We start from the raw sequence: 27,911 nt of genomic DNA on the forward strand, positions 1-27,911 counted from the left end.
GATAGAACTGTCACTGAAGATTCAAAGATGATAAAATCACAGCGATTGATGATTAAAAATAACCTTTTTATTGATACTGATGCTATAAATTTGGTACTGTGAATACATGAGTTGTCTTTAGGCAACAGTGCGCTCATCATAGCATTTTCATATTCAGAAATACTTTGAAGAGTTGTGAAAATAATGTAAACACTGTCTGTAAAAAGAAGCTATAGAAAAATAAAAGAATCAATTAAAAGAATATACAAGCTGATTTTTTCTGTGTGCCCTTAAATGCTGATCAAATATGTAACATTCAAATACGCATACAATAAGTGGTGATTATATTTTACCCCTGTATAGATTGTTGCAACTGCATAATAAATATTTACATGTAAATAAACCTCAGGATGTCTACATATGAGCCTGTGTAACACCCCTACAGCTCATTCAGCTGTGACCTGGGCCCCTTCACATGTTGCTGATGGATGGAAGGGATACCCAGGGGTGTCGTTGCACACCATCCAGAAGCTGCTGTGACGAAACTCGATGGCAAAAGTGCTGATGAAGATGAGGAAGGACATGACGAGCACCCACTGGCATCGACTCGCATGCATGTGAAGGTGTAGACGCATCAGGGAGAAGTCTGTGTCAAAGGAGTTAAGGGTCAGGAGGTCATCAAACAAGCTTTAATATTAGACAAAGATAACCCGAGTAAATACAAAATGTAGTTTTAAAATGATAGCACAGTTCTTGTACTTTTCTTTTATGAATACCTATAAGGGAAAATTTATTGCTCTTTTGGAACCTCTGTTTTGTACTTTATGTGACAAAAAGGGCCATCACATTCGAATGAGTACATTCTTCTCTCTGTAAAAGGATACAAAGTATTATGCAAAGAGTGATGACTCCAGACAACAGGAAACGAGCAATCGCAGCCTTCCTCCCCTCATTCCTCAGGTTAACTCTCATGGTGATGTAAGACTGCACCCAGCAGAACAGCGTCCCCAGTCCAAACACCATGATGGTGCCTGCATCGTGAACGCGCTTCGCAGTGAGTAACTAACACAAAAATCAGGCAGTCAGTAAACCCAGACCTTAGTGTGTGTGTGTGTGTGTGTGTGTGTGTCTGTGTGTGATTTTACCTGAACATTTCCTACAATTGTCATTCCAAAGCAGCCAATAGAGAAACACACCAGACTACCAACGTTCAGCCAATGTTTGTCTATTTTGTTCTTCAGCTGAAGATATCTGAGGACGGCAATAATGAACCCTGAAAACAGGAGAAGAATCATTACAAGTCTAAAACACATATTATTGTGTATGTATCCAAAGGTACCTTACATATATTCATTTTTTATGAACCCCATTGTTGTCCAGTAACTAATACAACCTGTATTAACAGTATCAGCACTGCTGCAATGTTTCCATTACCTACAAATCCTGCCAAGTTCATGACTTCACTGAAGATGCAGCTGGCTGGAGGAAAGTTACCTGCAAAACTGAGAAAGGAAAAGGGGGGGAAACTGATATTTGCTATCCTCACATTAAATGTTTTTATTCTTAAAATGATCAGAAATGGAGAGCGCAGCATGTACCTAATGTAGGGAGGATAAAAGGAGCCGTTCTTTCTCCTAGAACAAAACGAATGACATTTAATCCAGAGATGCATCAAAATCATTACCTTCACTGTACAAAATATATGAATTCAAACCTGTATTCTGAACTCAGGGGTGCTATCTTCCCATCGTGAACAGCTATGAAGTATCTGTTTAAATGCAGAAGGGAACATAATGAATAAAACATTCTGTAATAAAAGCTGATTCAATAGTATGAGTGTGTGTGTGTGTGTGTGGGGGGGGGGGGTGTAGAGGAGTGGTTGTTTTGTGTATCTTTGCCTCTGTTGTGTCTTTCTGGAGTACTATCATTATACTGTGCCCCCCCCCCTTTTTTTTGTTTCTCTGATGTGTTCTCAGGTTCAGTTTTAGGTCTTATTTATTCCCAAGTCAGATGCAGAAGAAATCCTGTTGTTCAATCCCACAAACCATATTGACCTCAGTCAGAGTCCAGCTTTGAGCCGCACATGAAAAATACTTTAATTACATTAATTAATTAGGACTTACAAAGAGATAGGAAGCAACTACATATAAAAATACAAAAGTATAACATAGATATCCAATTAAAAAAATACAAAGATGTGAAATCCCGTTCCATTACAGATCTGACACAATGCCTGTGTAGATGGGAAGTATGCACGGGAACAATGTAATTCCACAACTTCCCTCCTTTTCCTTTTTTGTCTCTCTTTCTTTCTGCTAAATTTGGTTCTCTTTCTTGCAGCTTGTCTCTTTCTAATTGCTTACCTTTTTGTGTGCATAAATGTAGCATAAATGTGCTCCTAGAAGGAACAAAACTCACACCACCCAGAGTCCAGCAGCAGTACAGACAGAGTAGATGGGAGGCAGAAGAGCCCACAGGCTGAAATTCAGCATCTTGTCTCCTCTGAATCCACAGATGAAGATGTTGTGTTAGTCTGTATGAAAACATGTATCTGTGTGATATATTTGATGCATAAAGGAGATGGAGGTTAATAGTTACTGACCAGATGTATTTCCAGGATTTTTTTTTTAATGTAGTGGCACGGGAAGGACCAAGAAAACGGTTAACAGAGCTCATGGGAAATCAGAAAATGCTGTCATAAATAAATATAACATTGAAAATTAGCTTAGGAAACACTGGGCAAAAATGTCAGGCTTATGTGCAGTACTCTGTGCCCTAATGCAGCTTTTAACTGCAACATATTACCACATTTATTTCCAAACATTAATAAAAATATGGTATTAAGTTTTTTGAGACACTTTTTTTTTTAACCAGCAATACTTGCAAACTGTCTACATCAAAATCTATGTTGAATTTCGACCTAAACAGTAACTCCTAAATACTGAATCTAAATTTTAAATGTGTAAATATAAATGTTAACTTCACCCTGTGATATGTGCCCGGCTAAAGTAACATTGTGCTGCTACATTAGAGGGTGCTAGTTTGGCTCAGAGGGTGACCATATGGCCATGGTGTAGCTCGCCCAGGTTTGAGTCCAACGCGCGCCCCCTGCTATGTGGCCTATCTCCTCCTGCCTGTCCTCACCCTTTTCTATCCAATATAGGGAAAAAATTATATATATATATATATATATATATATATATATATATATATATATATATATATATATATATATATATATATATATATATATATATATATATACACACACACACATGGGGAGACCAGGCCTTTGCAGCTGCTGCTCCAAAACTGTGCAACAACCTGCCCCTTCACATCAGGGTTTCTCACTTTGTTTCCTTCCTCAGACTCTGTTTAAATCTTAAGGTTTTTATTTGATTACATGTACAGCACTTCCGCCAACAGCTGCTGTTTTTAAATGTGCTGTATAATTAAATTAACTTGACTTGAATCGGATAAAAGACACTGAGTTCCTGGACTTCCTGAAAGCTACTTAAAAATACGGAGGTGCTTCTGAGATCTTTATCCACCGAGGTCATATGCTTTGGTAAATTTGACCCCTCAAGCTACTCCTCTGGCACTCCGAGTCATTTGGCTCCTCACTGTCGTGATGCTGTGAAAAATCTGGGTGTCATTTTAGATAGTAGTTTTAAAATGGAGAAGCAAGTAAGTGCTGTTACCAAAATCAGTTTTTACCAACTCAGAGTCATTGCCAAGGTAAAACCTTATCTCCCGCAGCAGGACCTGGAAAAAGTTATTCATGCTTTTATTACTTCCCGCCTGGACTACTGTAATTCTCTGTACTTTGGCATAGATCAATCATCTGTGCGCCGCCTGCAGGTAGTCCAGAATGCGGCAGCTCGTCTTTTAACCGGTTTAAAAAAGCATGAACACATTACCCCAGTCCTGTCATCCCTTCACTGGCTCCCTGTCCGTTTTAGAATCGATTTTAAGATTTTATTGCTTACTTTTAAAGCCTTAAACGGACTGGCACCTTTGTATCTGTCTGAGCTGCTTCACTGTCACACCCCTGTAAGAGCTCTGAGGTCATCGAACCAGCTGCTCTTACAGAGGCCTAAAACTAGACTAAAACAGAGAGGTGATCGAGCTTTTGCAGCAGCAGCACCAAAGCTATGGAACGATCTACCTCTCCATATTCGCACAGCTCAGACGATACACACATTTAAATCTCTATTAAAAACACATTTCTTTTCCTTGGCATTTGGCTGCAGTGCTACCTCCTTTTAGATGATTATTTTATGGTATTTTATGGTACTTGTTTTAAACGTTTTAATTTTTAATTTTCTTATGTTATTTATTGTTCTTAATGTTTTTATTTATTTATTTTTATTTTATTATTTTATTTATTTATTTATATATTTTTTATTTTTATTTAGTATAGTCCTTGGGGTTACAGATCTTGTACAGCACTTTGGTCAACGTCGTTGTTTTAAATGTGCTTTATAAATAAACTTGACTTGATTTGACTTGACTTGACGTTTGTGTCTGCTAAGCAGTAACTTTTAGTTTGTAGCAAACGCGTAGCTGGTTTGCGTCTCTAGTCTTGTCCTTTAGGAATATAAAATATGCTTACATATTTATGATGAAGGAGATGAGGAAGTCAGAACTACTTAAATCTCCGATGAAACACATACACATGTACAGTAACCTTATCCTACTCCATTCTCGGTTTGCTGCGGAAAAACTCAACAGCAGAAGAGAAGAAACATTCAGCGACCGATCTGGGCGGTCCGCATATGGCGGCTTGTGTATCCTTGAAGCACAAGAATGAGATGGTTACGAGAGTTGTGTAATAGGGTTAGGGAGCCCCAGCAGCACACGACATATTCACAAACATAACAAGCACTGCTCTAATCGGCTGGCACGCACAAAACTGTGGACCATACCTGTCCCTGCGCGGATAATCCCCAAAACAGCGGCTCAGGCGGAGGGGCAGCGCGTTCAGTCCGCAGTCTGCCTGCAGAGACCGCTGCTGTCAGATGTAGTGGCGTATAACAAATGTGGCGCCTGTGGGGCACTCTTCCATATCCTGATGCAAGGGCTGCATCTTATTATTAGTAATGTCTGGCCACATATCTGAAATGTATATCAGAAATATTAAAGATTTGTCCAGCTTGTTTTTGTGTTGCTAATATTATCTCAACCTTATAGCTGGGAACGTGTAAAGGCAGCTGCTAAAGAGGCCTCGCTTCATTTGCACTGAGCCTTGGCTGAACCTGCAGTGGCCTCGATGTACAATGAATCCAGAGCATCAGGGAGCTGTCACAGTGGCCTGTGGGCTCAGTAGGAAACTCACATGGCAAATTACCAACAACCTCTGACACCGTTTCATTGCACATAGAGAAATAAAAACAATGCAAACTGTAAATAAATACTATTTATTGAAAATACTGCATGTAGTCAATCAAAAACAAAGACTTGTTTTCCTTTGATCAACAACATAAAGTGAGGTTGACAACTCAGACTTCAGCCCTCATCGAAGTTGGAATGAAAATCAAGTACAAGTCTACTTCCAGTTTCATTTGAGGTCTGATTAATTAGCAGATAATTACTTCCAGGAAATATGACTGCTAGCATTTGTTTAAGCATGCATACTTAAAAATTCCATAAGCACAGCCTTTTTGACAAGTCCATTGCACTCTGCTGAGCTTTATTATTACACTGAAAAAAAGACGTAAAAGAAATTAAAACATCAACGTCCTCAAAGCGTGGGACTGCACTGCTCTGCATTGAAATATCCCACACGCTGACTATATCTTGGTCCAATGTGTTGTGTGTAGTAACACTAGTGGTGAAAGTAAGTCAGTGAAAGCAGAACGAGGGGTTTAAATTTTAAACAAAAATCATAATAGAGGCATTAAAAAAAATAAAATAACTGACACTCCATACACTGATCTTCCTCTAAATGCATGTGATACAAAGTATTGCTTTAACTCTAACTTGCCAATATGATGCCATGTTTTTAATCAATTCATGTTGTATCTCCAGCTGAGTCTTTACCTTCAGTCTTATTTGCAGGTCAACTGCAAAATGCATGCAAGCAATGATGCATTTATATGTACAACTCAAGTGTTCCTTTGCAGAAACAAATTTGACGTGTTTATGGATTATAAGGTAACGCAGCATTGGTGTAGTGCACAAAGGGTTAAAGAATATAAAGATGAACAAGCTGACATTTCTTTCACGACTGCATGAATTTTGAGCGAACAGCATGCATCAAGAGTCTGCTATTAATACACAATTTACTGACATTATCTTTATTCTTTAAAGTGACTAATTATCGTGATCATCAGCAGAGAGAAATGCCCTTAAAATTCATTAAGCTTCGTTTGCTTTACCTGTTTTTAAAACAAATCCTGATTTATAGCTTTCATATTTATTTCCATTGTTAACTGAACTGTTGTGTACTAACCAGATTAATTTAAAAACAAATGCTTAGTGTGGTTCGTCAGCCGGTCGACAGGTTCAGGTGGAAGCTTTTTTTTTTTAAACAGCCCTTTAACCGGCTCACAATTTACTTTCACCACTGAGTGCGACTGACAGCATGGCTTCTGTTTGAGAAACATGAATGGCACAGAGAAGAATTTAACAGTATTTTCATACAAAATTCTTCATCGTTTGCATTGAAGGAGCTCCCTGTGAAACTATTTTTTAATGCTCAGCTCGACCCCTGACCGGTCTCCCTCTCTCCTCCGGCCTCTGTGCTCCGGCACTCAGAGGAGCGGCTGGGATTTTCAGCCTCATCAGACCCCGAGTTTGTTGGCTTGCGTCAGCACCACCTTGAGTACGGGCATGAACGCCGAAGTCTCGCTGAAGTTGCTGCTGCTCACTATGTGGGTGTGGATGTTGAGGCCCTCTGTGTAGGATCGGGACTCTATGCTCCTGGCTATGTTGTGCAGTCCTCCTACAATGGCGGGAGAGAGCTGCACAGAGGAACAGCAGAATCGTGTCAGTGGAACGGCTCATTGTAGCAATTCAACCTAAAACTCCCATTGGGAAGCAGTCATTATGAGGAAGTTTAATTTGACCCTAATTTTTCTTAAAAAAAAACAAAAAAAAACTTGGATTTTGCAGGATGTACTCTCAATCCTTCTGCAGGAATATTTTTATGTACTCATCCTCAACCTACTTCTGAAATTGGCGCCTCAAGTCAGCCTCACCAAAAGAACAGGCTGCCTTCAACTAATTTTATAACCTGGCACAATTTCTACGGTGGCCCTGAGGCACAAAACATAACCACAAAAAGAAAGTTACAGAAAACATGACGACAAGACAGAAAACACAACATTTGAGAACCTCTCATTTCAGATCAGGTAGCAATAACTTTTGTGGTTTTTAAAGGTCAGACACAATATTTTCTTGTGATTCCAACAGCAGGTGTCCCCTGCTTTCCCCCCTTTGACAGCTGAAATAATCTTCAGCACATCCACAATCCTCAACTGAACAAGTGGTGACGAAAATGGATGAATGGAATTATGGACACGAGAATCCAGGGGTTCAGTGTAAACCCCCTAAATAAAGTGCTTCTAGCTTTTAAAATGTGAAAATCTGCTGTTTTTCAAAAGTTTTTACTACTGGTAAAAAAAAAAACAAGGACCTAAAGCATCGCCTTAAGCCAGGAGCAGACTCTCTTGAGGATGTGTACACAGATCTGCAGACACTGTGGGCAAATAGGGGTTCTTATTATGTCCGCTTAGAGACATTTGCACACTGTAGTTTCACAACAAACTGAAGCGCTTGCAGATGTGTGCACAAAGGATCACCCTAGGATGATGAAATGTAAGCATGACGAACACAGAAAACAACGTCAGGCTGTGGGAAACTCATTTTTCACTGTTTTCTCACTTTTTATAGACCAAACAACCGATTCACACTCTTGTTAAAGGTAAGACTCGCTGTCGACCTCTGTAATGGTGCGGTGGATACTCACTGTCTGCTCTCTGAGCTTGTCATAGAGTGCTTCCAACCGTTTGTTTGCATCATCGAGCTTCCTCTTAGTTTGCTATTAAAAAAAAACAAAAAACAAAGATCACTCAGTTACTCACCTGAGGGCTCACTTTGCTAAACAGAGATAAAAATGCATCATCACATAGACTCACAGGGTCAGTAGCTACAGCCAAGCATTTCTGGATCAGCCCCTCGAACGTGGTCTTTAGGACCAGGTGCTCATCAGGTATGGGTTTCTTCAGGATCTTCTCAGCAGGGATGGACTGCAGAGGCTGAAGGGATTAAAACAACGTAAGAGGTGTGTGTGTGTGTGTGTGTGTCACACTTTTCTTACACGTTTTTATGTAATGCTGTGAAAATGTAAAAAGTTTGGCCACAGGACTCTTATGATTAAAAAAAAAAAAGAAGTCGACTTCTGGTCTAAAACTTCTTGTTCATGTCTCTGAGAGCTATCTGCTGTTTGGATGGAAGATAGAAAACGCTCATAAATCACACTCCACACTTTTTTCACCAAGGGTGCAAAATGTTTCCAAGCTTTCAATCACTTTAAGTAAAACTCCAAAAGAGAAAACTCAAACTCAAAATAGAGACTGAAGCAAAAATCCTATAACACGGGCACCAGTCCTGCTTTAGACAAAAGCACCTCTCAAATGTAAAAATGTACATGAAAATGCACACCGACAGGAATCAATTGTGTAATTAGCCAAAGTAGGATTACAGAAAAACATTTCCTCTGTTTTTCATGGTTAGTTATGATTCCAAAACACAATTAGATTATTGTGTGAGAAACGTTTTAACCAAGCAGCAACCTCCAGGTGTGAAAAATAAACCCAACTCTTAAGATCCAAGAGCTAATTCGTGCCACTTAAGTGAGCATGTCAATCAAATCCTTTCAGAGCATTTTAATGAAGTTATTCTGATGATGCTCTGCTGTGAGGTACAGTTTGTCCAAGAAGCTGAAATTCTAGTATTTTATAAGTAGCCTAGTATTATTTAGCTGGTATGTGGCTTGCATGTATATTATTTATGGATGTACAGTGCTAATCAGGCTTGCTAGCATTAGCTGATAACTTGGGACTCATCCGAAGTTTGGTTCCAGAAAACTAACACGGCAGCAGCCAAAGTACCAGTGGATGACGTTTCTTTTGCTACATTCATCAATCACATACGATCTGTGGTTTAACAGTCCTACCCTGAGAGGTATTTACCTGTATCACGTCTCCAGTGGGTGCTCCTGGAGCACCCTCCATGCTGGTCTTGGGCATTGCAGGGTTCATGGCTGGAGGAGAGAACTGCTGCTGCTGCATGCCTGAGTAGGGAGCCTGTGCACCATGTGGCCCCTGCATCCCGGTCTGAGGGGCCCCAGAGGACATCGGCAGTGCCTGAGGGTCAGTGCCCAGTGGGGTCATGATGGGAGCGGTGATGGGGGTAGGGGGGGTGTAGTTCTCTGGAATCTGCTGAATACAAACAAATGCAATCTGTTTAAAACTGTGCTAATGCAAATATAGATCAGCACATGTGAGCTGCCTAAATGATACAAAAACTCTGCCTGTCTTATTGTTGGTTTGGACAAAACGTCAGTTTGTACAATTATCCACAATTTAAACTGAGCCAGAAACATTCAGGTCAAAGGAAAAGTTGCCTCTTTTGAAATGTGCTGTTTCATTCAAATTATTTATTTGATAAAGACTCCTTCGTCTGTTACTGACTTTGTTTCAGTGCTGGCTCTGATGTCATGACAATAACACTCCATGTAAAATCCTAAAAGTATTTCCAGTCTACATAAATGAAATAAATAAATGATCATATTAAGCACAATGGAAAATAGAGAGCCAAACAATATGATGGCCTGTTTAAAAATAGCTAATATTCAAAGAGCTTTTCATATTCAATTATCAGATCAAATTGTAACTGTTGTCACTTTTTAAACTACTTTACTTAAAAAAAATTAAAAAGCAGATTTTTTTCTACCCATGTGTCACGGCCATTAACATAACAATGATTCCAGGCTACAATTAGCTGTAGAAAAGTGGTAAAAGTAATGAATTGTGTTCATTATTTATTTGTTTATTTGATTTAGATCTTAAAATTTTGCAACTTTTACTATGGAGCTAACAGCCTCTGTTACCGGCTGGCATCGTGCTCGTTCAAAGTTCTACAAGCTGGATAATGGTAATGGTACTAAACTGTATTGGACATCTTTCTCCAGAGCAAAAGTTTTCAGATTATTTACGCAGAATGAGCGAGCTCACATGTGTACATACATTTGCATTTGCAACAACTTCAACAACTGCAAATGAATTACACTTTGTGTGCTGAACCGAACCTCCTTTAACTGCTTGTCAAACAGCAACAACAATCTAAGAGAAATGCGGCTTAATTCTAAAAATATGCAGCTACAAACTTTGGTGAGGACACTTACCTTCTTTTTTGATGCTCGGGTCAGAGCCGGAGGGTCATTCCAGCCGTTCTGAGGCCCTATAATGGAAAACAAATCTGTCTCATTATCAGTAGTTTGCAAAAATGTAATCAGTTATTGATAACACATTATGATATAGATCGCTAAGCAGTTATAAAGATGTTTTCATTGTTTATTAATATAAAGCATTTGTCATTAATTAAAACTAAAAATTAGATTAGAATTGTTTTGCAATGCCATTCCTGTGTGTTTATCCAGCTGCCTATTAATAAACTGTTAAAAACTTTGATTTGTATAAGCATTAAATTATATGATATTTCAAACACTCATGTCACTCAGAATGTTAAAGATGATTGCAATGTTTACCGTAGCTTCAAGATGGTGTCAAAAAAGCATGCAGATTTCTTACAGAAAATTACACCCATGATTTCCTCACAGTCTGTGCAGCAACGTCGCGTGTAAAAAGCACGATTACCTGGCTGTGTCCATAACGAACCTCTGAGAACATTTAGCATTTCTCTCTGTTTCAATTTGAAATGTTTTAATCCACAGGACAATTCTGTGATATGTACACAGTGTGTGTGCACTGACTTTACTATAAATACCGTTCGAGCTCGGTGGCTCTAGCTTGAACAGTAGGCAGTATGCATCTGTGGTGTGAATTTGAACATCCTAGCTGAGATCGTTCTCGAGTTACAGCGTTCACAAGAGTTTCGAATTATGTTAAAGTTTTTGTGGGAAGACTTTGTCCTTCAAAACAGCCGAGCTAGTGATTTTTATAAGACTTACATTTACAACATAAGCATCTGCTATTTAGGATTTAAAGTTGTCCATATTTGTAATACATTCTGAGGGTTTTCACTATGAGAAATGACCTGTAGACACCCAATATGCTCCCTTTTTCTTAGCTGTAAAAAGTAACAGAAAAAAATATTCACTAATGTATAATTAATGCACCATTTAAATGCAAATTGATTAAATAGTTAATATTTAATTTAATAGTGAGCTGATATTATTCACATTACAACAGGTAAGATTTAAGGACCTGTGCTGCAGGTTCACAGTAATGAAATGAATTCATTTCCTAGCTAGCTAGGCTATCAACAACTGTTAGTGTGGGTAAACAGAGGAAACTGGAGTGCCACTAGTTTTAAAGGCTGCGTGAGTTTGTGAGGAGGTCGGTGACAGTGAGGGTGATTAGAGCCATGCAGACCTGTTCTCTCAGAGGTGGGGATCAGCTCGGGGTCTATCTGTGTACCTGAGACTCCGCTCGGTGGAAGAGGCATGTACGACACAGGAGATCCTGGCCCGCCATGCTGGAAAGACACTCCGGAGGACGGAGGAGCAGTAAAGGAAGAAGAGCTGGGAAAGAAAAGAGGCTGGGAGGGAGGAGATGAGGACAGGCACTGGCTAAGTGGAGGCTGTCCGGGATAGGGTGGAGATGTTGGCTGAGACTGGATGGGCTGTGTGTACTCAGAGAGAAAGCCAGGGGGGTGAGGAGGGGAGGACGGCTCTGCGGAAGGGGGTGGATGAGGAGGAGCAGAGGAGTACTGAAGAGGCTGAAAGAGAGGCACCCCCCCAGCTCCAGGTGGGTACTGGTTGACCTGGGGGTAAGCTGGGAGTCACACAGAGGATGTTTTGTTAATGAAAAACTGTTGCATGTTAAACCAAGTGCACCATGCAACAGGACAGTTACAGGACAGTTCATGCTGAAATACTTCATGTTTAGCTGGTAGGTTACAAAACAGTCATCAGGCAAAGAGATACACAAACTGAACATTCTCATTTCCTGTTAGTAACTAATATTAAGTATGACAGCACAGAAGAGATTAGATATTACTGTTAAACAACAAAATACTTGCCAGTGTTTCAAAGAATGGAAAGATTTGTCTCCTCTACATAACATTTAGATACTACTGATTTTCCCACACATCGTTGCAGCCTGGAGGATGAAATTTAACACCAGCCGCATGAGTTTATTCAAACCTGGGTAGTTTTGTTTTAAACACATACTGGGGTGTTTATAGATTTGGTTTGACGAAATGACCCGCCTGCCTATCATGAGCTTGGTAAGCTTCTGTATCCAGAAATCACAGAAAGGAGACCATAACAAAACCTTCCCGAGAATCATCGGGTTTTAAAGTTTTCTTTGCTGCTTCAGCAACCCGGAGACAACCGTCTGTACACTGATCATCACACTGCAAACTGGAACTGACTCGGCTGCTCTTAATGATGACAAACAGTAAACAAATCTCTGGTATAAAATATGCAGCCCATTTGATAAGCTTTTATCAACAAATAGAACTTTTTAGCCCACGACTCTTCTTTACTAGGGCTGCCTTGTAAGAGTATTAAAAAACCTCACTAAAAGTCGTTACAAGGAGATCATGTTGTGAGTAAGGGGGATGTCAAGCACCCAAGCTGAGATAGAATATGTTTTCACATTAAAACAAGTAGAACCGAGGTCTACTGGTGCTTGTGAGCAAAAAAAAAGACACAAAAAGTTGTATCTTTTCGTAGTTTACATTTCTATCAAGTCTGGCGATGCTCCACACTCAGCATTCACAAAGGCTAAATGTGGATTGTTCAGGCTAACACACCAAATGTTTAGCATATGCTGATCTTTGTGGGTTAGCACTTGAAATAAAAGCATATGATTACTTTATTTTTGGTACTGAATATAGTGAGAATTCCAGTCATACTGGTACAGACAAACAGTTGACATCTTTGCTTTTAGGTGAATACTCGACCAAGTGGGAGTAAAACAGCTGCCATCCATCCATCCATCCATACATCCATCCATCCATCCTTCCTTTTATGCTTATGTTAAAATAAAGTGGCTGTATATAAACACAGTCTCTACAAGACAAAGTTGTTTGACTAAAATAAAAATAAAATGCTTTGTTTTTCCAGACCAACAAGCCAACGTCCCTCATGACAGAAATCTGAGTTCCTGAAGTGAAAATACTTACGCTGGTACTGATGAGAGGTCATGTATGCAGGAGTGGAGGAGGCCGGAGGAGCTGCAGCCGTACCGGAGGCTGGCATCCCATACATGGGATTTGAAGGCTCCACCTGAAAAAAACAGGGAAAACAAATCTGAAATCATCCTCCACTGCACACTGATAATCATTTCTGTGCTCCACAGAAGCAAGTTATGTTCTGATTATAATAAAGCTTGGTGTTGCAAATAGAGGGCAGAATAGTCCTGTGTTAGCACAGCTTTCACAGATTAAAGCAATGCAATAACTGCAGTTCAGTGATGTTTAATTTGTGGAGAACAGCATGCATTTTAATTTAAAGCATAAAGAGTAAGCAGTCATGCAATGAATCACATTAATTATGAGGCAGCAGCAAAAACAGATGAAAGACTGAGTAAAGCTCTTGAATGCACTGCAACAACATAAATACTAACAGGAAGTGCTGTGGCGGTGGGTGGACAGCAGTGAGGGAAATCACTACCAAAGACGTAGCACAGTTGCCAAGGGGAGGTTTGAGATGTGAGCCTTTGGCCTGCTCAGTGAAAACAGCTTTTTCATTTGCAATAAAGTGTGTGTCAAGATTGAATGGGCAGTAATGCTCAGTATACCTTCTGGTCTGAGGTGCTGCCTACTTGAAGAGGAGGAGGGACATTGGGGAGGGCTGTGGGAGTTTGGTTACTCCAGGAGGTGACAGTGGAGGCAGCCCTCACCTGAAGCACACAGAAACACACGGCACATACAAATGATGGCCGCAGCATGGGAGGGGAGGACACACCAAACAACACCACAGCAACGCCACAATGCACAGACATTGGACGGATGGAGACAAGAGAGGATTTTATAAGAGCCAAGGTTCAAATTACAAGAACACAACATCCTGAAAGAAAGTTTAGACACAATAACGCAATCGCCCAGACACTGATGGAAGCACCCCTTCCTGAAATAAGCATATTATTGTTCATGTTTGGGAAACAACTTGTCATTTCAACCATGGCAAGAATGGACTGGCAAACGATGACATGACTACAACACATCAGAAAATTAAAACGAGCACTTTATCAGGTAGTTAGTTATTGTGAAGATGTCAGATTTAGAGGAAGAACAGGAAATAGACCAGTCTGCCCTCAGGTTTAATATACGACAAACTTAAATCTGTGCGAATTCTGAGATCCACTGAGTTTCAACGTGAAAGCATTGAGGAAAAGATTCATCCATACACATGAGCTGGAACTGTAAAGTATGAATAACTTATTAACTCTGCATGAACTTGCTTTGGTTTTAAATATAGAGAAAATGTGTTTTATTAAGTTAGAACATAAATACTGCAAAAATATTTCTGTCATATTTATCTTTTCAAAACCCATTTTTCAGATGTTTGTATGTTTATGCTGGATTTTAGGCTCTTGTTTTTGGGTGGTCTATACATTTGTACGAAAAATCTGTCAATAATATCATAATAAATAGAAATCATAGTAAATGATAGCGAGTAAAGAACCACAGAGAACTCAGATCTGTATGTGAACACTGTTATGAGGCACAGTGGTAGTTTTGTGGAACATACTGGCTGGTAATACTGTGGCTGTGCTGGGGCAGAGGCCGGGGTAGGCATAGGCACCGGTGCTGCTGGTGTGGGCTGAGGCACCATGGTGGGCTGGACCGGGTGGGTGTACGGATGTCGAGGCAGGGCTGAGCCGTGCTGAGCCTGAGGAGCAGGCGGCTGAGATGGAAATCTCTGGGTTTGCACCGGAGCTGCAGGAGCAGACACCTGCTGCCCCAGAGCCCGACCGAGACGGTCACGAAGCTGCTGTATGGCAACCTAGATGGAACAAAAGAGACCTGGATTAGACACTACCTCTCTTGATTAATTAAATGAAGGGTTATCTGGCAACCTTAACATATAAGTGGTGGCCAATTATCTCAATCATAACTTAACAACAGTTTTATTTTAAGGTTACTGAAAATAGAACTTTAAGAGCAATACTTCTCAAGTGACCACACCATTTTTGCCTCTGTTACTTTCTAATAACTAACTGGAGCACAATAAAAAGTGTGCATGTCATCAGAGATGTCAGTTGCCAACAGAAAATTGCATATTTTTACTGCTATGAGGCTTCTGTTATCATTTAGGGGAAACATTTTAAATTAAGACACCAAACAAAATACAGAAAATTGCATATTTTCAACTGCTTCAGAATGCTGCCTCCTACACAAGCTATTTATCAGTGTTATTTATGTAAAGAAGAAAATCACTTACTTAGCTTTCAGGCTAAATTCCTCCTGTTTGTGTTTCTCTAGGGTTTGACGCTCTAATCTACAGACTGTATATAAAAGATGGACAAAGCCAACATGACCACACCCATTAGTTTGTGGACACTGCATTTTGAAGCTTCAGTGTTTTTGGAAGCAGATGTGGCCATATTTTTTAAATGAGAGTGCTAGTTTGACAGCTAACACTACCAAGTTTGGTGACCATGCTGCATTTTACATTATACAGGTGCACATAGATGTGGACCTGCTAATTAGTGATGGGGTCTGGACCACACAGCAAGCTAAACCAGATAATTCCATTTAAAAAATCTACCAAAAGGCACCAACAGCACTAACATGATGGAGCAGTTCAGTTCAGTGACACCAATTAACAGAGGTGAGGACTGAGCTCGGGAACACACCTAAACATGCTTTTTAATGCTGTAAAGTTGGGAATCTTAACCTGGCAGCCTGTGGGTATTGACTTGCTTTTGGAATCAGCCTACAAAGCTACATTTCACACAGCAGATGCAACAGACATACTTGGTTGCTGTTATCAGGCAGGTAGGCGATGGCAGTGGCCAGGCTGCCCTGGGAGGCCAGCAGGTCGGCATACTGGCTCATCTTTTCAGCTAGCAGGATGCCGATAGCAGTGGGACCACAGCACTGGGTCTGCTCTACTGCATGCCGCAACACCACCACTTTCTCCACCAGGTCCTGAGGCATAGAAACACAACATTATAAGCATGATAACATCACTAATCCACTAATTCCACAGAAAACTGTCTCTTTAGCTGCTAAATGCTAAATGCATTCTTCACCAGCCAGTTGTTGCCTGTGTCTGTGTGCCTTCTGGTACTGGACTGGTAGTCTACAGTTTGTTCAGAGCAGCTGTCTGCTGCAGAGTCCAGGAGTGGAAATTCATGGACACTGCAGGCTTAGGTGAAGATTTTCTGTAAGTTTTTGGACTTAGTCATCATTTGAGCTATTGCTAAGAAAAAAATGCTGGTTAGTGCAGATTTAAAGCGACTGTAATCAATATTTTTATAATGCAAAATGAGAAAGTCAAATGAGGTGCTAACAACGGGATTGTTTTGGTTCACCTTCTCTATCAAAGCTCTATAAGCCACTGTTCAAACAGCAGAAAAACACACAGGAGCATTTAGCAGCTAAAAAACCGGCTATTTTCCTGAAGAGTTGGTGGAGATCAAAAACAGAGCTAAAAGGTGAGTCAAAATCATGACTCAAAATGAATGACAGGGTTGATCTGTAACTGCTGGATGTGTTAAAAAAGAAACTGTTTGCAGACCAATCAACTGAAAATGCATTAATATGTCAGTGTTCAAATTTCGTTTCTGCTACCTCCAAAGTAGCTAAACATGTACCATAGATTGAAAATCAAAGCTTATATACCTGTAGAGAGAGAGGACAGTGTCCATCCTGCACTCTGGTCCAGCAAGAGACGAGTTTCTCCACATTGCCAGCGCAGATGTAACAGAGACAGGCTTGAGACTGCAGGTTAGCATCCTCTGCTGCCTCCAGTCTGTCCCCGAGAAGGTCTTAAAAATAGAAAATCAGTTACTACACATTCAGAGGTGAAGGACTATGAGATTTAATTAAATGACAGACTGAATGCAAATACAATTTTTTTATAAATTATTTATAGGGTTTACAAAGCTCCTGGTCAGAGAAGAAAAAGCAAAATATTACAGAAACACAAAGCCTGACAAGCATATGACCCCCAACAACAAAATACACATGAACTAACCACAGAGGGAAGAGAACTCCTCAGGCTGAGCGTAGGTCATGACAGCAGCCAGAGCCTCCTTCCAGTTCTGAAGGTCGCATGTCTTTAGGATGTCGTGCCAGTCTTTCATTACCACTGCACTGATCAGCTGCAGGAGAAAGACGCAGTTACAACACAGGTAACATGTTTGTAATCAAAAACACGTTTCCCCCAGGCGTCACCTTGGTTATCTTGCTGTGTGATTTTGTAAAATACTTCTTCTGGGTTTTTTCTAAGAGTTCGGGCCCTCCGGCAATGGCCAATATGATGCTGTCTGCCAATCGGTTGTCATGGAGACAAAGCTCCACAGCTCCCTCGAAGTCTCCAGTCAGCAGAGCTTGCGTGATCAGCCCGTCCACATCTGGCAGGAAACAAATTTTTTAAAAATATTTTATAATAACCTGAAAGTAGCAGGTCTGAGCTTGATCCTATCCTGCCAAATATCTGTGCCTACAATTTGTTGATGGTTAAAAATCCCACAACAAACAAGGAGTTAAATTATTTAGGGGAAAAAACGCATCTCTCACCACCACCTCAGTGCTGTGAAGCCTGAGTTCATGTCAGGAAACATTGACAGGGTTGTTACCTTGATTGATGCTGAGGTTGACCCCTCCTGCTGGCGTTGGAGCTGGAGCTGGGACCTCAATAGGTGCTAGTGTCTCAGCAGGACTCGGATCCTCCTCCACTGATGCTGTCATCTCCTGAAACATATAATGATGCTTCCATCTTTTCTCCATCCTTCATGTGATTCAGGCTACTGGAATTTGTAACATGGTGAAAGGCCCCGAGGCTGTACTTAGTCACCACAGTTTTGGAATCATAATTAGCCCGTTACCATGCAAACTTCTGTTTGCTAGTCTTAGTTTTGTAAATTTCAGAAACTTAACAAGATTATGAAAAGTCATGGGGTCACCACTGCCAGTCTCAGGGTAACTTCCCGGGGAAAGAGTTGCATCCGGGCACCGTAGACAACTGTACCAATTTTTTTCCATTTCATCAAGTAAATATTGAGACTGAATAAAGCTTGAAATTAGAGGAAAAGTTGCCAGAGCAACATGGGTAGGTATCATGTCTGCATGATGTCAGAGTGAGCCGATGTAAGAATAGTGGAGCTAATATTCCTGTGCATTCACCATTATGTGTGTTGATTCCTGCACACTACTCAGGCAGCTCCCGTGTCTAATTCAAGGACAGCTGTGGAAATAATCCTGAATCGATTCTCTTGAAATTGTCTGAAGTTCATGTGTGGAATAGCTGAACAGTTTTACCACACAGCTCTTTTTAGGAGGTATTATTATTATTATTATTATTAATGTATTCCCTCAGATGAGAATCTATATCATATTTAGAGTATGTAATCAGGAAAAGAATTATGTGGGAAAGCAAATGACTGTGTGAAAACCCTTGTAAATACTTGGGTACCAATGAACCAAAATACTTACTGTGTTTACTGTGAGTGTGGATGGGACATTTACAGGTGAATTTAACTAAATACAGCATTGATGAACATGACAATAATAGAGGTGTACCTGATCTAAGGGGATGTCCTCCTCCTCTACCTTCTCGTTCTCATCCGCCTCCTCCTCCTCTGGGAGAACCTGATCCAAATTGGGGTATGGCTCACTGCTAAGAGCATCTTCTGGATCTGCCGCTGGTGGATCCTCAGCCTCGGGTTCAGGAGAGGAATTGAGTTCGAGTGTGTCTGCCGGCTGAAGGTTTGCAGCGGCGATCATGTCAAACGCTGCCTCTGGAGTGTCCGCAGGGGGCATGAATGCTAATGGCTGCAGTGTGGCTGAAGAAGGCACATCCACCTGTACAGAAGAGGAGTGGACGGATTCACAGTCAGCTGCATAATTTGATCTGCAAAATCAGGCTGAGGCTGGGATTTGTGCATCATTAGACACAGTTTGGGATCAGCTTACTAAGTCAGCCAGATCAGGCACATGTTAATTTATTGGTTCGGCTAAAAGACATGTCTTTAAATCAACAGCTGAGTTTCAAATTGGGAGCAGAACCTGAGTCACGCCTGACAAAAATATTTTCCCTATTTCAGAGAGCGAAGTAGAAGATTACAAAATCATGTTTTGAGGTCACTGATGCAAACAAACGCATAAACTGACAATACATTTACACAGAGGACGAGCAGTCCATACAAATGTGTATGTCAGAGTGTATTCCTAAAGATTGCTGCACAGCATTTCCACTTTTTTGCTGTGATTGTGAGTTTCACAAGTCCAGCTTCCTCTGAGTAGTGTCAGAAAGTGAAGTTGAATTTATTGCACTGAAACACAGCTTAGTAACATCAGAACACTTCCCATATTGCAAAGTGTAAGAGAGAGATAAACAGTTTACATCTTTACTGTGGTGCTGTAATTACTGCCAACAGCAATTAGTGAGACATTTACAGTCCTCTGCCAGTGAACAAATGTGTGTACACGCTTGTGACGAATGGAGACTAATGCAAAGTGAAATGTGCAATCTGAAAGTTGAATTTAATTACTGCTGTTAAAACACTGGCTGATTCTGTTTGCCACTTTTTCTGAGTCATAAAGAACAATAATATTATACCATGAGGGCTGCATAGCACAGCAGTGTCCTAGGGTCTGTTGAAAATACAGTGTGGAGCAACTTTAAAAAATTACATAAAATAAACTTTGGCATTTAAGAAATTATCTTATAAACTGTTATTACAAAGCCGGAAAGGCACATTTTTGACAGGTGCTTGCTACCACCTTCCAAAAAGACATGCTCACCCTCATGGGAGCTTTTCTTATGTCTAATATTATATGCAGTGTTTTGTTTGTGTCCACACAAATGTCATGTTTGTTATCTATTTCTGAGGTTTAGTTTGGAAAAAGGGAAAAAGCAAGCCTGCTGATCCGAGGAGCCGATTAAAGCCCTTTTTTCTAGCAGTGTTACACCAAAAGAAATTTTCAAACTCAGACCGGTTCTTCTTCAGAAGGTGTGGCAGCCTAAAGTGGGTGCAAACAGTGAATGTCTGCAGCCATCTGTAAAACACAGCGGAGGATCTGTCACGGTTTGGGGCTGCATTTCACCCAGTGGTGCTGGGGATGTTGTCAAACTGATGGAATTATCAGATTTTAGTTCACCATCTGGAGCACATCTAATTGGCAATGGCTTTATTTTTTCAGCATGACACAAAACACACTGCCAATGCAGCAAAGCACACCTGGATAGAAAAACACAGTGGACCACTGTCAGTCATGGACTGACTTCCCAGAGACCTCATAATTATTGGAGCAGTGTGAGATCATCTTGACAGAGAACAGAACAAAAGGCAGCCAAAATCCAAGAAGAGCTCTGAATGTCCTTTAAGAACCCAGGAGAACTATTCCTGAAGCCTGCTTAAAGATATTACAAGAAAGCTACCTAAGAAAATTCAGGCTGTGTTGAAGAATAAGAAAACGAAGATTTACTGGTCGATCTACGTTCCTACCCTCACCTATGGCCACGAGCTTTGGGTAGTGACCAAAAGAATAAGATCGCGAATACAAGCGGCAGAAATGAGTTCCTTCGAAGGGTAGCTGGTCTCTCCCTTAGAGATAGGGTGAGGAGTGCAGCTATCCGGGAGGGGCTCAGAGTAGAGCCGCTGCTCCTCCACATCGAAAGGAGCCAGTTGAGGTGGCTCGGGCATCTGATTAGGATGCCTCCTGGCGCCTCTTGGGTGAGGTGTTCCGGGCATTGTCCCGAGAGGAGGCCCCGCGGCAGACCCAGGACACGCTGGAGAGATTATATCTCTCGGCTGGCTGGGAACGTCTTGGGGTCCCCCCGAATGAGCTAGAGGAGGTGGCTGGGGAGGGAAGCCTGGGCTTCTCTGTTAGGCTCCTCCTGCGACCCGGCTCGGAATAAGCGGAAGAAAATGGATGGATGGATGGAAGAGTCATTTTTAAAGCACACACATGAGCGGCACTTCGGCTCTTCTAGCTCATAATCACATTAATGCTGATGTATTCATTTGAAATTCACATTTCAAGATTAGTGCTTGACAACTTACCTCAGGGGTTGGCAGATGTTCCTCTAGTCGGCTGAAATCTGGCAACAAATGGATATATTAATCACAAGTTAAACTGAAAAGCATGTGTAGCATCATATTTCACATACAAATGAATAGATAATATGTTGCACCTTTAAAGCTAGCTCGTCTTTGTTGTACCCCAGAAGTTCCAGGTACTTGCTGCGGATGTCACTTCAATTAGCCCTGAAAACACATAACGCAACACTACCATTAACCACACCAATTTTTAGCAACACCATTTTTTGTTGAATATTGGTTATTTGATACTTTCTCAATCTCATACCTTAAGGAAAGACCAAACAGTTTTTTCAAACTCATTTCCAGCAGCAATCGATCTTTTCCTGGCAGAAATCACGAAGTTGCCTGAGCTCAGAGTGGCCTGCAGCTGGTCAGAGCGCTTCAAAAAGCCGTTTCTGTAACAACCTGGTGACGTGCACAACGTGTGAAGGGGCTGTTGCGGCGGCTGCTGGGGTTTGGCTTTGTATTCTCCAAAGATATCAGCTTCCCACCAAACTAAAAGGAAACAAAGCAAAACAATTCCAAGTGTGCTAAAAATCAGTCAGTCTCTCCGTACGTTTGATTAAAGCTTAAAGAAACAGGACTCACTGCAAATGAGGCTCCACAGGTCTGCGAATCCACTTGGGGTTTCTTCAGGGGGTTGCCTGTAGCTGGAGGGGCTGCAGTCTGGGGCAGCTGCAGCGGAGGCAAGATTTGTCCTGTCCCGAAAGGATCCATGTTCCCAAAAGAGTTGCAGATCTGTAAGAGACACCCAGTGCCAAGTGTGACAAATTAATATGGACTAAAATAAATCCTCTGCAGCTCTGAAAAAAGAAAACATATTAAGAGGTCCATGAGCTCAAAAACAAAATGTGTCACTGTCCAAATATTTAGGAACCTGACTGTAGGTCTAATGTAAGTTAGCCTGTTCTTGGAGTTGTTTTAAATACACAATAATAATAATAATACTAAATACATGATGTGGTGATATGTGTCTGCTGCTGACCCAGATAACACACAACCATATACTAATGGGGTGACTACATTCAGTGAATTGGCCCTCAATATCATCAAAAACAAACATTTTTTAGCAGACTTAATCTTACCTGGTCAGCTTGCCTCAGGCTCTGTGCCTGGCTGCTCCCTCCCATGATGGAGTAGATGTCGATGTGCCCGTCAAAGCCTGCAGCTGACAGCACAGCGGGGTTTTTGGGGCACCACTGGATGTCAAAGCACCACTGACTGCTGGTGGGCAACTCGTACAGCACCTGAGGAGTCAAGAAAATTACTTGCCAACATCAAACACCTTACAGTCACACTGTGAGGAATCTATATCCTATATTGGGGTGATAGTTTCATTTCACCCCAATAGAACACTCTCAGACTGCTGGCGTACTGGTGGTTCCTTGGGTATTTAAGAGTAGAATGGGAGGCAGAGCCTTCAACTTTCAGGCCCCTCTTCTGTGGAATCAGCTCCCAGTTTGGATTCAGGAGACAGACACCCTCTCTATTTTTAAGATTAGGCTTGAACTGTTTCTTGTTCATTCACCTCTTTTTAATCTGTTTATACATTTAATCATTATTATTAATCTGTCTCTCTTCCACAGTGTGTCTTTTGTCCTGTCTCTCTCCCCTCAGTCACAGCAGATGACTGCCCCTCCCTGAGCCTGGTTCTGCTGGAGGTTTCTTCCTGTTAAAAGGGAGTTTTTCCTTCCCACTCTCACCAAGTGCTGCTCATAGGGAATCGTTTTGACTGTTGGGTTTAAGGCACCTTGAGGCGATTGCTTTGTTGTGATTTGGCGCTACATAAATAAAACTCAATTGAATTGAATCAGAGGACATGATGAAGTGATAACTGTCACTACACACACACAGAACTTTTACCTCGGCTGTATTTGGATTCCAGCACACAATCCTGCTGTCCTTCCCGCAGCTCAGAAGCAGCTCAGGATCTGCTAAGCTCCAGGCAATGGCCAGGATACCCCTATATGTAAAGAACAGAACAGCCAGATGAAGAAGAGCACAGTTACAAGCCATACAATATTAAATGATGGCAAAATAGTATTTTTTTCCCAATTACTAAGAAATACCTTGAAAAGACCTGACTGGTTCCTAGTTAGGTACAGCTGAATTTTAAAAAAATCTAAACAATTACTTAAAAAGCTGGGCAAGCATCATTCAAACAGATTGAAATTTTTCTTTTAATTATTTTTAGTAGCAGGTATTCAGGCAACAAGAAGGTGTAAGTGGGCTTGACTGTTTGTTATGGCACAAAGGAATCCAATATATCTGGCTCTGGATACACAGATAAAGCTTATTAGAAAGACATATTTACAGACTGCTTTGGTCTTTAGGGAGATTTGGTATCATTAAGGAAAAAACATCACCAGATTTAGATTGATTTATCACCAAATGTAACAGCAGTGGTTACCGTGAGTGATGCTCTAGAATCTTGAGTGGAGAGGTAGCAAATCGCAAGTCCCACATCTGGATGACGGGCATCCGGTCGTCCTCCGAGGCCAAGACCAGCTGAGTGGCCACTTCTGGGTTCCAAGCCAGGCCAGAACAATGCATCTGGAAACAAAAACACAACAATTACCTTAGACTATTTTAGCTGAGCAGGCAGAGGCAAAGGACCGGAAGTGGAAATGCAGCATATTAAGTGGTTCCTTGACAACGTACTCTGTTGCTGTGGTCGCTAACTTTGATAATGAGGTCATTCTTGCGGAGGTCCCACACTGAAGCCCGACCGCCCGGGCTGGCTGAGGCCAGGATGTGCTGACCTGTCTGTTCCAAGCCACGCAGCTGATGTCCTCCAGAGGCTTTGAGATAAAAACAAAACATTCATAATGACCATTCATTCATTCATTCATTCATGTCATCTAAAAATGGTTAATTACATGCGTGAGAAAATGACTAAAATAAAAATTTTCTGCCTCAGTCCATTCGCCTTTATTTCAATTTATTTTATTTTTATTTTACATTTTAGGCCCCGGGGCAGACACAGGACACACTGGAGAGATTATATCTCTCAGCTGGCCTAGGAACGCCTTGGTATTCCTCCGGATAAGCTGGAGGAGGTGGCTGGGGAGACGGAGGTCTGGGTTTTTCCTGCTTAGGCTGCTGCCCCCACAACCTTGCCCCAGATAAGGGGAAAAGAATGAATGGATGAATGGATAGATGGATGGAGATAATGTGTAGTCTTTACAAAAAAAAGCACCCAAATTCATGTTGATTGTAGTCATGGATCTATCCCAAACTGTAGTAATCCTCCCAAAATTACCACCATCACATTTAATATAATACAAATTAGTGACAGCATGTTGTAAACAAGCTGGCATTTAATGGGTTAAAGTTCTGAAAATTAATACACTTTGGTCATTATGATAAAGACTGGTAACTCAAAGTGGAAAATACAATTAGTAAATATTTATTTTGTAGCTTTCATTTTGTAGTGTTCACACCTGTGTTTTAGGTCCTGGTGTCATTGGCGATCCAAAGTTATTCATGTCCCATATATAGATTTCAGACTCATTTCCACCTGATGCAACAAGGTTTGTCTGCAGAAACAGAACACAAAACACTAAATGAGTCACTGCCTTTGGTTTAAAGCCAGCTTCCAGCTGTGACCTTGGGCACAGGGTGAAATGCATTATACCTGGAAAGGGTTGACATCCAGAGCTCTCACTGGCCCTGTGTGCCTGTCACTCTCAGCAATGATGACATCGCTCTCTCCACCCATTATCTTTGCAGGGTCGTACAGAATGACATTGCCGTTCTCCCCCCCCGCGATGAGAACACCAGAGGGATGACTCTGGGAGTCCATACCATATGGACCCCACACCAGTTTGTGGTATCTGTAAGGCAAAAGAACAAACCCTGTCTGTGTTGAACAGCAGCACGAAAAATAAAAAGTGACATTCCTGAGGTGAATTGCTAGTTCTACCTGTGAGTGGTGGAAAAGCTACCACATGATTTCATATCCAGAGATGGCTCAGCCAAATCCAGCTCAAAAAATTCCAAGGAGGCATTGGTGCTGAAGGAGGCATCCAGCTGCTGAGCTGATGTTCCTACAGGAAGAAAGCACAGGTATAAAATACATTATATCGCCAAAAGTATTCACTCACCCATTCAACTCATTGAATTCAGGCATTCCAATCACTTCCACAGTCACAGGTGTATAAAATCAAGCACCTAGGCATGCAGACTGCTTCTACAAACATTTTTTCCAGTTATTTATAGACCCTGTAAAAAAATGGTATGAGTAATTGACAAAAACTATATAATGTTGCATCAAAGTTCCAGACCGCAGCAGATCCAGGCCTGTACTGATGCTCTTTGCGTGCTCATACCTGTTGCCAGGTAGATGGGGTGGTGCTGTGCAGGACTCCAGCTCTGGATGGCTGTGCGGTTGATCTCTTTAAGTTTCATCCTGGAGAAATAAGGGTATATTTGAGGGATTGCACAGTAAATATTACAGAGTATTTACAATATTTTTTCCCTTTTTGTAGTTTATGTCAGAATAACAACAGATATCGGACCCTTTGGTGTATTTTAGCTCCTACAACAATCAAAAAGAGCTTAAACCGATGGGTTTCTCATTCAGTAGCTAAACATAGTGCCGTCTAATTCTAACTTTCATACAGGTCACAGTTTCATGCACATTTTTTCTAAACTGCTCCAGAGAAGTGTAGGTTTAGCTGCATGATCACTTTAGAGGTAGCAGTCTGTGGTGTTGCTAAACCCTACTTAATTATCTCTTTGCATTATAGTCTCGTTTACCATACTGTAAACAGCGTTATGTGCTTATTATACCTATGCATTCTTAGATTGCAGGCTTAAAACTTACAAAACAAAAATCTTGAAAGAAACAAATCAACACATGTAACTTTACTATAACCGTCTTTTATCAGTTCAACCACAACACATGCTTAGTGCCTTCCCGGAGATTAAATTTATTGCAGGACAGCTGTGCATTAGTTTCAGCTAACAATATTGCTAAGAATATCAAACAGTTTTACTACTGTGCTAATACCGACTCTCAAAAGTGTAATCTGTCTTTTAAATAGAATGGATTGGACCGGTTTATACACAAGTAGTTACCGTTTTATACACACTTTACCATTCTCTGGCTGGTGTAATAAATACACTAGTTACAGAGTAACAAAGTCCTGCTTTGACCGGCACTAATTATCGCATAGTTCATGTCGTTTGGAGCTGCGTTGGAGAAAGAACATTACAAACGCCACATTTTAAAAGAAGCTGGGAGTACTTTTGCACTCTTTGGTTCACATTACCAAACAAAAGTCCTTGCTAGCAGCAAGCTAACAGCTGATGGACCAATTAAATGCCACGGAACTGTGTCATTAATGAGTCGCGGATAATGAGAGAAATGGGCGGAATATTATTGTCACTTCTTGTACATGCTCACTGCGACACGGTACAGCTTGTCCTGATAAAGCTACAATGAGATATTGCGTTTTGAAGCCTGCTAGCTGCCTGCAGGAACATATGAGAGGGGAGACACATTCACACAGTCCCACACACAGATCTGATTACTTCACTAAAGCCGCTTACCTTCTCTTCTCTGCTTCTCACATGAACGCACACATAAAAAATATATATGTAAGTGACAAACACTAACGGTGTCCGCCCGTACAAGTTCCCCTTTCGGTTCTGCTCAGGGACTCACGGCTGTGGAAACTGAAGAGGAGGTTACAACACCGGGTACCGGCTGCGGATTCGAGACAGATTTCCACGTCCCCACTGGTCTCCATCAACGTGGCACTAAGCAACATCTTCTCCTCCCACGAAGAAGAATGACTTCCGGGGGACCTTCTCCCTGCTCGCTAACTTAAGCTAACGCTATCTTTAAACGCTGAAAATGGCAGAAATGAGTATTATATGCGAACATTTATCATTTTGAAGTATTATGGAACAGTAATGTTAAAACTGTCCTAACGGCCTTTAAGTATTTCAAGATTTAATTTATAACAGTGTGCAAAAGTCTTGAGCCGCTCCTCTGTCATTTATATTTCGCTTCCAAGGAGCCACACACACAATTTCAGTCCCTATACCTGACCATTTTCAAAGGATTTTTGTTTTGTGCTGTTTGGTAAGCACCTAACTGAAGGGATTGACGAGTGTCAATTCAAAATGTAAACAATAATAAACAGATTACACATGTACACGATCACTACAGCTGCTAGTGTGTGTCTGTGTATATACATATTTAGTACTCTGTATTTTGTTTCTATTTATTCTATCTGTATATAGACTTTACAATCCTTTTTATATAGTTTATAAAGTAAACTGTATAAAACTATGTATTCTACTTATATTCTATTCGTTAGTTCATGTGCAAAATTGCTTTTGGTCTTATTTGTGAAATATTGACAGGCCTGGGCCTAAGAATTTCATTACTGGTAGTGATGTGCCTTTGTTACCTGTATATGACAAACTCCATCCTTTCACGTA

At 41.0% G+C, this 27,911-nt stretch overlaps 2 protein-coding genes across 3 annotated transcripts; both read right to left on the reverse strand.

The window, feature by feature from the left end:
• Positions 1 to 45: 45 nt before the first annotated feature.
• Positions 46 to 5,031, reverse strand: tmem150c (transmembrane protein 150C). Of its 2 annotated transcripts, none has more exons than XM_030742796.1 (8): positions 4,595 to 5,031; positions 2,398 to 2,512; positions 1,694 to 1,747; positions 1,578 to 1,613; positions 1,414 to 1,481; positions 1,125 to 1,252; positions 864 to 1,041; positions 46 to 625 (listed from the first exon to the last, which is right to left on the reverse strand). In XM_030742796.1, exons 2-8 carry the CDS (start codon positions 2,469 to 2,471, stop codon positions 426 to 428), a joined length of 738 nt encoding a protein of 245 aa, XP_030598656.1. In that variant the 5' UTR covers positions 2,472 to 2,512; positions 4,595 to 5,031; the 3' UTR covers positions 46 to 425. The 2 variants fall into 2 exon arrangements, with proteins under 2 accessions (XP_030598656.1, XP_030598655.1); XM_030742795.1 differs by having other exon boundaries at positions 4,908 to 5,005.
• A 354-nt stretch (positions 5,032 to 5,385) lies between these two features.
• sec31a (SEC31 homolog A, COPII coat complex component) lies at positions 5,386 to 27,261 on the reverse strand. The gene is given in 29 exon segments (XM_030742458.1): positions 5,386 to 6,944; positions 7,952 to 8,023; positions 8,121 to 8,240; positions 9,177 to 9,422; positions 10,391 to 10,446; positions 11,646 to 12,002; positions 13,360 to 13,462; positions 13,977 to 14,078; positions 14,930 to 15,184; positions 16,159 to 16,332; positions 17,029 to 17,174; positions 17,384 to 17,510; positions 17,584 to 17,762; positions 17,988 to 18,102; positions 18,931 to 19,261; positions 21,546 to 21,608; positions 21,674 to 21,845; positions 21,848 to 21,950; positions 22,044 to 22,193; positions 22,541 to 22,702; positions 23,319 to 23,418; positions 23,866 to 24,008; positions 24,117 to 24,217; positions 24,220 to 24,256; positions 24,899 to 24,994; positions 25,093 to 25,291; positions 25,381 to 25,504; positions 25,787 to 25,866; positions 27,012 to 27,261. Coding segments are annotated over 28 exon segments (4,092 nt in total). The 5' UTR covers position 25,866; positions 27,012 to 27,261; the 3' UTR covers positions 5,386 to 6,764.
• Between the last annotated feature and the right edge of the window lie 650 nt (positions 27,262 to 27,911).

The sequence above is a fragment of the Archocentrus centrarchus genome, chromosome 12 (genome assembly GCF_007364275.1).
Source record: "Archocentrus centrarchus isolate MPI-CPG fArcCen1 chromosome 12, fArcCen1, whole genome shotgun sequence".
NCBI lineage: Eukaryota > Metazoa > Chordata > Actinopteri > Cichliformes > Cichlidae > Archocentrus > Archocentrus centrarchus.

What these genes read in the sequence shown, in the direction of transcription:
- tmem150c (XM_030742796.1), bottom strand. Translation starts at nt 2,471, where the DNA reads ATGCTGAATTTCAGCCTGTGGGCTCTTCTGCCTCCCATCTACTCTGTC. An exon ending in CCCCTGAGTTCAGAATACAG is followed by an intron (nt 1,614 to 1,693) that starts GTTTGAATTCAT and finishes GTTTTGTTCTAG; the next exon opens with GAGAAAGAACGGCTCCTTTT. An exon ending in GAACTTGGCAGGATTTGTAG is followed by an intron (nt 1,253 to 1,413) that starts GTAATGGAAACA and finishes TCCTGTTTTCAG; the next exon opens with GGTTCATTATTGCCGTCCTC.